Below are 10460 nucleotides of genomic sequence, written 5' to 3' on the forward strand. Positions count from 1 at the left end.
TTTAAAAAAAGTATTTGTCTCTTGTTATAGTTGTTCCATATATCATTAATCTATTAAATGTGACATCTGTTAAATGGAACCAATAATTAAATAGAGAATGAATTGAAAGGCCGGTTTTATGCCGATTTTCATTAAAGTTATACATGTAAAGGCATACTTTTAGAAGTAATATTTCAAATATATGTATTTTTGTTTTTTTAAAGAATTGAAAATGAACTATGAAGCCATTGGGATTTTTTTTTGCTACCATATATAATCCATCAATTTTACTCCTTGACGTATAAATATGGCACTTTTGGAGCTCCATACAAAAGAACCAGCAAACAGTCTAAACCTCAGTTCCCTCTCGGCTGTATATGAGGTTATTGACGCTGAAGTGGTTGGAGAGGCTCTGTGCTGATGTATAATAGTTCATCCTGTTATTCTCAGAGTTAAGAGGGGAGATTAATGAGGGAGAGTAGGAGCCAAGTCCGGACAAGCTCTCCCTGCTCTGGGTCGTCCCCCCCCCAGGGGGCCCGGAGCCATCGCTCCCCCCCAGCAAAGAGTTGACGCCAGACATGAAGCTACTAAAACACGGGCTGTGTTCCACGGAGGGAGGCGGAGACGCAGACTTGGGCTCCGTGGAGGACGGGGATGCTTGTAAACTGGGAGGGGAGGGCGTGAGGAGGCTGGAGGTGTCGGACAGTTTACTGGGAGCGTCCTCTAGTTTGACAGCGCTGTTTATATCCGATCTCCTTTTTCTTTTGCGTCTGAAGTTTCCGTTGTCGAACATCTTCTCACAGTTGGGGTCCAGAGTCCAGTAGTTCCCTTTTCCTGCACGACAAAAAAATAAATACATTTTTAAAAATTACTACTGAGATCAAGCCATTTAATTAAGTTTAACATTTAATTTCTTTGTAAAAAAAACAAAAACAAAAAAACAAAAAAAAAAAAGCAAAAAAAAAAAAATACTACTGAGATCAAACCATTTCATTAAGTTTCACATTTAATTTTTCTTTTTTTTTTAAGTGTCCTGTAATATGGCAATAAAAGAAAAAAAAAAGCCCAACAGATTTCATTTCAAAGCAGGTCAAATGTTGCAGACTCACCTGGATCGTCCTCATCTCTGGCGACTTTCTTAAAGCAGTCATTCAGAGACAGATTGTGTCGGATGGAGTTCTGCCAACCAGCTTTGCTCTTCTTATAAAAAGGAAAGTTGTCAGCTACATACTGATAGATCTGACTCAGAGTCAGCTTCTTGTCCTGTGCGCTCTGGATGGCCATGGCGATGAGAGCAGAGTAAGAGTAAGGCGGCCTGACCATCTTAAAGAGCTCCTGCTGGCTGGAGATGGACAGCCAGCTCAGATCGGCTCCATCGAACCCGCTTGGAGGCGGCAGGAACTGCCTCTGGTTGGAGCCGTATCCAGGTTGCATGTAAGAAGAACCGTTGTTTCCGGGAAGGTATGAGGAGTTGATGGTCGGTCCGTTGAGCCAAAGGTAGGGGTTGGTGGATGGGGAGGTATAGTCACCCAGGCTGTAGGTGGAGGAGTGGGCCGGCGGCCTCTGAGGGTGGTGGTGGTGGAGGTTCTGCTGGTAGACTCCATAGTTCTCGCAGTAGACGGCCATGTCCAGGAGCTCCTGTGCGCTGTGATGCTGGATGTGGCTGGTCTGGTGGTTGGATGCAGGCTGGTGTCCTAACCCGTTCATAATCCACACAAAACAGAATCCCTGAAGAAAAGAAAAAAAAGGTGCAGCCTCTCTGTGTCTCCCTCAGGACTGAAACCTCTACCTAAGGGGGGAGTATTTATGCAGTGAGCCCCTACAGGTAGCCCATTTGGAAAACTTTTTTTTTTTTTTTGGATTGACACACCCCTCGGCTCTGTAGTTGCCCCCCCAAAGTCTTTACTCAGCCAGAATACCTATTAATGAGCTTTGATTCCTCCTTAATGCGGAGCCTCTCAATGTCCGTGCGTAATTACGCACAAATGAAAAAACCCTTAATGGCTACTAGATGCAATCGCAGTTATGCATTTTAATTAAACACGATTTAAAAGAGTACATTTAAAGAAACTAGTATTGAATCATATATTTTAGCGTTGGATAATATATTATCCAAGAAAATCGAGCAGTCAGCCCTGTTACCACATCTGAAAAAGGTACAAATTATCTGTAGAAAGTCTCCCATAAATAAAAAAATCCATGTTGTTTCAGAACCATCAGGATATATTTCATCTAGAGAAAAAAAATGCCTATCTAATAAAAAAAATGCATTTTTAATATTTATGATGCAAGAGTAAAAACATGAAACATTTTCTTTGCATTTTGCAATAAAGAATCGTTTCAGAAAGTTTGGACATGATTTTTTTTATAGCTATCCTCTATAAGTAGGATCCACCAAAAGCTCACTTATTAATGCAACTTCTGTTCTCTTTCAGATGCATTCTTATAAAAAAAAAAAACACCAAAGCTGAACACACACAATTATATATACTGTAGATATTTATTGCAGATATAAAGAGAGCTATAACAAATTAGGCATCAATGGATTCTAATAAACATAATTTTAAAGTATTCATTTTTTTCCACATTTTTATTACTTTTTTGCCAGTTAAATGGGGATATGAATTAACCATTAGACTGGTTATAAGGAATTAAAGACAAAGCTAAACCAACAAAAGAAGCGGAAGGTAAATTTAACCAGATATCTACCCCTGAAACTTTTGAAATGGGTCATAAGTAAACTAGAACAAGAAGGTCTGCATCAGCCTGAAAGTCACAAGTTATAGTCTTAACATTTAAGGTGGAGCCGGTTGAATAAAAGGGATTTTGCATAAAAAAAAAAGTGAAACTTTAGAAAGTAACTTATTCCAACTGTCTGGTGAACCGTAACACCAGCTGGCAATGCGGCTGATATTTATCATAAGATACTGAAGTTTAAATATAATATTTATAATTTAATACAGATTCATACATGTTGATTTCCTCTTTGAAACTTATTTAGGTTTGTATTTACAGCCCCAAATAAGTTGGCAGCCATCCCAGTGAGCAGTGGGCTCCACAGGATGTGGCTGGGCTACCCCACACACTAATCGGGAGAACATTCCTCTGCTCCATGACCTTGATGTAATTGTTTGGCTCTGAGGTGTTGTCCCAACTGCAAGTTGTTCAGGGCAGCACAAGTAACGGGCTTCAGGGATGGGGGGGCACATGGCATTTAACCCCAAGATGAAAACAGCACAACCTGTTAGGTGTCTAACACCCAGCTGAGGTAATAACTCCTGACTGCACATCCAGATCTGAAACGGCTAAAGAAAACCTGTTTCCATTAGAAACGGCTGCTTTTTGACAGATTTGATCTTTCATTCAGTGGGCCAATCCTAAATTTTTATCACTGTTTAAAACAGATTAAATTATGAGGTTGTGAAGCTACTTCATCAAAAACTATCTGTATAAAAGGTCCGTTATGTTGACGATTCCAGGACACTGTTATTTTCCCACAATAAACGTAAAGGTTATGATGGATTTGATGAAGAAATGAATTTGATAAACAAAGGAAAAAGCACTGCATCATTTTTTTAATGGTGAAAAAAGTCCTCTCATTTTTTTCATTAGAAATCAGAAGTTTGGCTGGCATGAATTGTTTTTATTGCCCCTTTCTTCTGAACACCCTAACATTTTTCAACAGAAAAGACTACCTTTAATCTGTGCTTTATTTAAGTGTTATTGCAGTTGTTCTATGAATGAACATTAGTGAGTAAATTGTTTGATGAACCCAGCAGTGATATCTGACCTTGAGACAGACATTATTGAAAGTAAGCTATAACAAGTTTGCCAAAAGCAATATAAAGGGTCATGTATTTGTTGTGGATCGCCTTCTCATCACCTTAAACACACCATCCCCACACTGACATAGTGATGGTAGCATTATGCTGTGGGGAGCTACTTCAGGCCAGTTCTTGAAGCAAACATTTTAGAGGTTGCATGCGATTTCTAGAGTGGGTGGACAGTGTTATGCACGACTGCGTTCAATTAACGGCATTCAATGAATATGTTCATATTTTTAGTTTAGGTGAACTGAACATACCAGCTTTAAAGATAATGAGCGGCACACATAGCTCACTTTTTGTATTCAATTGATAACAACACTCGATTCAGAATAACCTACTGGTATTTCTAATGCCACTTTTGCAGAGCGCCCTGCAGTTAACTAACAATGGAAGACTCGGACAGAAAAAATAAACTCAAGTTTTTTTGCAAACTGTGCCCACCGGAACTTAACAAGTCCGTACGTCATCCACGTCCAATTCAAATTTAAGGCGACACATCGAGTTAAAGCACTCAAGCTATCTTAGCAAATATTTGCTACTCAATGAGGAACAGAAGAAATAATTTTTGTGTTTCCGTATGTTTCTGAACTTATGAGTAATTTGGATGAATAAAGGCTTTACTGCACATACAGTATACCTTGACTGCATCAAGTATTTTCCATTTCTTTCTATAGATTATGGTGAAATATGAGGTTCTATGTTGTAGAATTGTGGCTTAATTCACCAAAATGAACTCAAACTAGTTCATTTATAGGTTTCTGAAATTGGTTAATTAATTAAGTGAACTTTGGTTGTAGCTATTTCATTTTCATATGTGTGAACTGAAGTTTGAGCTTGTTCTTTTTAATGATGCACTGGCACAACGTTGGGGTGGAAGTACTTTGTCCTTAAGTGAATCTTTGAACCTCTCTCTGATCTTAAGCCCAGCTCCTGGGGGTGACATTAGATGTGTAAGAGATCTCATCAAATATGTAGCCATGCAGAGGCATCAAGAACCCCTCCAATCTGAGAGACAGTGTGTGAGATTTCTACTGCAGGCTGATGGGAGAACTGCCACACTGCTCTCTTCAATATGTTTCAGCAGATTTTACAACTGGAGTGGGTTGAACAATGACCGATTAAAACGAAAGGACTCTGGGTTAATAAGGCCGGTTTTCTGCAGGCTACCTCAGCTTTAACTGTGTGACAATATGACTTTGACATCTGCAAACTGTTTACTGCTTTAAAGTAATTACAGGACTTAGATGCACCCAGGGCCATTACAAATCAGCAGAGGGTGAGATAAAGTCATTAATTTTGTCTGTGTAAACAAATTATGCATGAGGCCGGAGGCTTGTTATGCCCACTGTCTCCCTCCAGTGGTAGAAAATAAGAAGACATGCTATGTTTTCAGTGCTTATATATGAAGAAAACAGTCAGGGATAAACATCACAATCACAGGAATATCAACTGCTTGCACTGACTGTTATATTTTTCACCCCTCCTCTGTCTGCCTTGGATCTGATGTTTCTTTGCTTCTAATAATCCTTTTATTTGCAAATTCAATGTTCATCAATTCTAGTTAGCAAACCCAAATCCACATTAACACATTTGGCCTTAGCGACTTAACAGGGATTAAAAGGTGAATAATAGTTTAACAATAAGAAGGGTAATAAGAACGACTGAGAAAGCTACCAGCACCTCAATGTCATCACTGTAGGACTTCAGAGATGTTGTTGGGAAGCACCCTTCCAACAGAAAGAGCTTCACAGCCATCTATTCTTCTTTTAGGGGAAGCAAACAGAAAGGTTGTATAGGCAAGTGCCTAAACCTGGAGAAAAATTTAAATCGGCACCTCCATTTTTTTTCTCCTTTTTCCTTTTTTTAGCAGATTGAAGCAAACCAATTTAACATATCAATCCAAGTTGGGTATGTTAAATTGGTTTAACATGTCCAACTTGGATTGAGAACCAGACTGATATTATCCCTGGTTTAGGACTCCGTAAGTTGTAGCCCAGGTTGTGGATCTCTTTGTGTCAGTTGTGGAAATGCTGACTCTAGTCAAAGGATGTTTTCAAATAATAAAACGCTTGTATTAACTTAGCAACACAATCTTCTGTGGACCTTTGTGTAATACAGTTTTCCTTTGACTCAATTTTCTATGAATATTGCATACATACAGCTCCTTCAGCAAAAATGCTTTTGGCAAATAATGTATCCCTCTGTATTTTTAATATATGGATTTCAGGTTTGAATTGTAATTGAAATAGCTTTTTTTCAAGTTTACAGGAAGAAAAAAAAGCCCCCAGCACAAACACGTTTTCTGTGACTTTTTAGCCTGTTGACCAACATCATCTTTGTCTGATATGAGCATCTACAGCAGAAGGGCATCGTTAAACAGACCAAAATTATTATAATTAATAGCCTTCCAAGCAAAAAAAAAAAAGACTTTTTCAATATTAAAACCAACAGATATTGTGCTCCAAACAGTTCTTTGCATCATTGATACTGGCTGAAAGTGCAGCAACAACAATTTGATTTACTGTGCAGCCCTGTTTTTCATTATGCAAACTATGTCCAAGACAGATTTTCAGAAATTGAAAAGCCTGCCTATCCAAAATTAGGAAAAGAGCAATTTAAAAAATTAAAATCATTTATTTCAGCCTGCTCCATTGTAGCTTTGGCTCTGTGCAAGGTTTTTATCTCTAGCAGGCATTAACAAGTTACCTTTTATTGCTGCCCTGTATTCAGCTCCGTCTTTATATTATCTTTAACCAGCTTCCACACTGGTGCTGATGTTGTCAGCACCAGTGTGTTCAGTGGGATGTTCAGTTCGTTTTCTAAATAACACAATCCGTCAGTTAGAGTCAGCAGTTTCCAAAGTCATTCTTCAAGGGCTGGTGTCCTGCATCTTTTAGATGTTCACCAGGCTCAACATATATAAATGGATCATGAAATGCTCCTAAAGAACTTAATAGTATGTCATAGATCAATCGTGATCTGGTCCTAAAGTTCCACCGCTATGCATGTTTTAGATGATTCTCTCCAGCACCACATCTAATTATAATGATTGCATGAGTTCCTCAGCAGCCATCAGGTGCTGGAGAAGCCTATCTATCATCCCTTACAATAAGTAAGGTGTGTGGTACCAAGGAGACACCTAAAACCTGCAGAATAGTGGTACTTGAGGACCAGGATTAAGAAGCACGATCATAGATATAAATTATCCATTTAAATCAGCTGTTGCAGGCATTTTCCAAACATGTAGGAACCTGAGGCTTGAGGAAATCCCTGGTTAAGATGGATGATCATTTAGCTTCATTCATAATCCTTATTTAGGGCTATGAAATTAAAGGGGTTGTAAAACGAATTCGGGACAAAATCTTCCAGATTTGTATTCATAAACCATTTTAAAAGCAATGTATACTTTTCCTTACTCACCGCAGCTTCATAATGGACATTAAATCCCCATATTATACACCAAGTTTGTGTTTCTAATGTGAAAAAAGTGGAAAAAAAAATTCAAAGACTGTGCATGCTCTTGCAAAGCTTATACATAATAGGCATTCATGCCTTTATTTCTGAGGTGCTACAGTATCAGTCATTAAAAGTCAATTTTCAAACAATTTGTGTCCATGAGAGTTACTGTAAGTAACCTAAATGGTAGCAATGCTTGTAAAAACATTGTACAATCGGTATCTACATTTTTTCAATGTTAGACTGCCAGTCCAGCGGAAAGTGCACAAACTGAGACAGAAATTCAAGCAGTTGGAACTCCTGCCTCACAGCTGCAGGTTACATTAACCCAATTCAACCGCCTGCCTGATAGATTCACACCTTTGCTCCTGATTGCATCCTAGCAGGGCATCTGTATGTTAGTGCTGGTCAGCAATAACTTTTATGTGGCATGATTGGAAAGACAAAGGTGCAGTCCCTCCACCCTCCAGAGGAGAGCAGCATTGTCTCAGGCTTGCCATGCCAATCTTGCACAATAAACTGAACAACATTCATCAAAAACCAAACTGTAGCTTTCTAGGAGGCAAAATATATCAAAACCCAGAATGTGATCAGTGTATTGATTTTAATCCCACATGAGTCAAGAAATAGAAAAGCGTCAGAATTCAACGTAACTGAAAAAAGTGACAAATGTTTCTGTCATGAAGTCCCCAGTCTGAATGTGAAGGTTTTTGTTTTTCTAAACTATTATGTTGTTTGTTCTTGTCAATATTATACTCTGCCATATTTTATAAGCAACATTAGAAATTAAAATGTGCACTTAAAATGCATTGCAGCTCCTGGCTATGGTGTGAGGGGATTCCAAAAAAAGCAGCCTAATGAGCTACATAAAATTGCTGAAAAATATAGACATGACACCTAATTACAAAGATGTAATTAAACAAGTTAGGATCAATATTCTTCCACTGGGCCAAAATGCTTCTCGCTCTTAATGGTTATTTTCATGTAAAGCTCAAACAAGCAGGGAAATCTGTCCTCTCATCAAACCACTTCTCCACCCCCGATCTCTAGGTGAGTTTCCTAGCAACACATCCGTCTGACTGCCTGGGAAAGCCCTGAGCTTTAATAATAGCCTCGGCTAATATAGATCAACACCACTTGGCTTTCCCTCTCCCTCTCTGGCGTTCTTTCTCCATTAAATAAATGAAGATAATAAACAAAAGCCTCAAAAGGACATGAGTTAACCTGGAATCTAAATCTGCACTAAAAGGTTCAGATTTTTAACCTTCCCCTTCAAAGTTTATTGAGCCTTATCGTCAGATGGTGATAACTCTGTGCCCCTTACGGGCTGCCTGTGACAGCCAATCCTGGTTGGAAAGATAGAGTGTCAAGTTCAGAGTTTTAAAAGTTTAAAGCGGCATGAAAAAAACTGCACTGAAGAGCTCAGCTTAAGGTTAGTACAAACCACGCTGTCACAGTTCTGGTTCTGTTGTGTTGTCTTGTGAGTATTCCGTTTTACTTTGTTCCATGTTTTCTAGTTTTAGTGGTTTCATTCTTATTTTGTTGCGTTTTCTGGTTATTTTCAGTTTTCAGGTTTTTATTTGTTGCCCTCTGCTGCCCTCTTGTGTTCTCCTTTTTCCCTAGCTCCTTTTCTGTTCTGCTCTGTTCACACCTGCTTCCAATCTACTCGTTAGCCCTCTCTTTGTTTCAGTCTCCCATTAATACTCTCTCTGTGCAGTTCTTCAGTGCTGGTTCCTAGTCTAACTTCCTCCAACTCCGTCTCACTGAGTCATCCTCCTCGTGATTGTTTTTCCCCAGATGTCTCCATGGTTTCTGGTTTGTTTTTTGACTTTGATTTTTGGATTCCTGCCTCAGTTGTTTGAAAACACTTCATTAAATCTACAAGAAACTCACCTCTGCCACCCTGCCTCTGCATTTGGGTCCACAAAGCATAACCAAATCCTGACACATGCAAAGGCCTGTATTGCAATGGATTCTGAATACAGGATTTTTTTGTATCAAGAAGTTAGCTCACTTCTTTTTTAGGTCCATCTTGGTAGTCATTTAGTGAACAATAGACCTCAATAGCACTGAGAAAACAAAAACTTTAGAAATGATGATTCCGAGTAAAGTGATAGATTCTTTTACCCAGTTTCTCAACTAGTATCTATCATCCCCACAAAAATAAAAAAGCATAGGCTATAGTGTGTCATTAGCTTTTGAAAGCATTGCTAGTGTTTCCAAACATAACATTTGGACCAACTAGTTTTTATATTTCTTGGAGCTTTACTAGGGATGGAGTTGTTGTACTTGATGACGTGTCCAAATGTTGTTATACTTTAAGTTTGTCAAAAACATTGTAGAGATTTTTTTAAGAAAGAAAGTACACCCCAGAACGTCATCTGTGTAGTCAGTTTATTAAGGAATAGCTTACTTTTAAATCTGTGTCAAAGAGCCCGGTGCTGTTAGAGCTGTGTCGATGCTGACTCTGCCTAGATGTGTAGTGGGATGTGTGGCAGGATGTGTGGCGTAACTGCAGACATAACGTCAGTCAGTTATTTGATCATTAAACTTAAAGTATTTTAACACAAAAAGTAGTTTGAAGGTGTTTTAAATTAATTCTTATGCAATAAAATGCTGTTGTAACTTTATGTTATTTAAATAACTTTTGGATTGTCGTGTTTTTTGGTGAACAAACGCCCAACTCTCTGTTTGGACTGCAAAAAAATTGTGATTCAAGGTCAAATCACACATCCAGAAAAACCACTGCCATTCAAAATAAAAGGATTTATCAACAAAAAACATTCAACTACAAATCCAACATACTTCGGTTAAACTCTTAACTAAACTAGGGAAACGTAACTAAACTAATTAGTTATGTACTCATAGAAGGAAAGGCAAATGAACACCATTATCAATAAAATGTTGCAATGATATCACAGTTAGGCTTAGATTTTATGTTTGAGAACCAAAGTTTGGAGTCTAGTCAAATAAGCTTTTAATGCAGAGCAGTCTGAATGTGTTCAAACCAATTAACAATGTAAATCCTAAGGGTAAATAAAACATTATATGGTAAATAATATTTTATAAAATGATTTGCCTAATCATTAATCATAAATGCTTAGATAACTGATTCTTAATCCTCTGTGATTATTACGTTTTTTAAAGGTCTCTTTGGTTATATTTTAGTATTGACATAAATGTAATGAGAATAACAGG

General features: G+C 38.2%; 1 protein-coding gene across 1 annotated transcript; it reads right to left on the reverse strand.

The window, feature by feature from the left end:
• Positions 1-233: 233 nt before the first annotated feature.
• On the reverse strand, positions 234-1741 carry foxi1 (forkhead box i1). Its single transcript, XM_038282554.1, has 2 exons — positions 1089-1741; positions 234-813 (listed from the first exon to the last, which is right to left on the reverse strand). Exons 1-2 carry the CDS (start codon positions 1684-1686, stop codon positions 329-331), a joined length of 1083 nt encoding a protein of 360 aa, XP_038138482.1. The 5' UTR covers positions 1687-1741; the 3' UTR covers positions 234-328.
• Positions 1742-10460: the final 8719 nt, after the last annotated feature.

Source organism: Cyprinodon tularosa, unplaced genomic scaffold (genome assembly GCF_016077235.1).
Source record: "Cyprinodon tularosa strain WSP-4 unplaced genomic scaffold, ASM1607723v1 ctg185, whole genome shotgun sequence".
NCBI classification, from domain to species: domain Eukaryota; kingdom Metazoa; phylum Chordata; class Actinopteri; order Cyprinodontiformes; family Cyprinodontidae; genus Cyprinodon; species Cyprinodon tularosa.

What these genes read in the sequence shown, in the direction of transcription:
- foxi1 (XM_038282554.1), bottom strand. Translation starts at nt 1,686, where the DNA reads ATGAACGGGTTAGGACACCAGCCTGCATCCAACCACCAGACCAGCCAC. An exon ending in CAGAGATGAGGACGATCCAG is followed by an intron (nt 814 to 1,088) that starts GTGAGTCTGCAA and finishes TTTGTCGTGCAG; the next exon opens with GAAAAGGGAACTACTGGACT.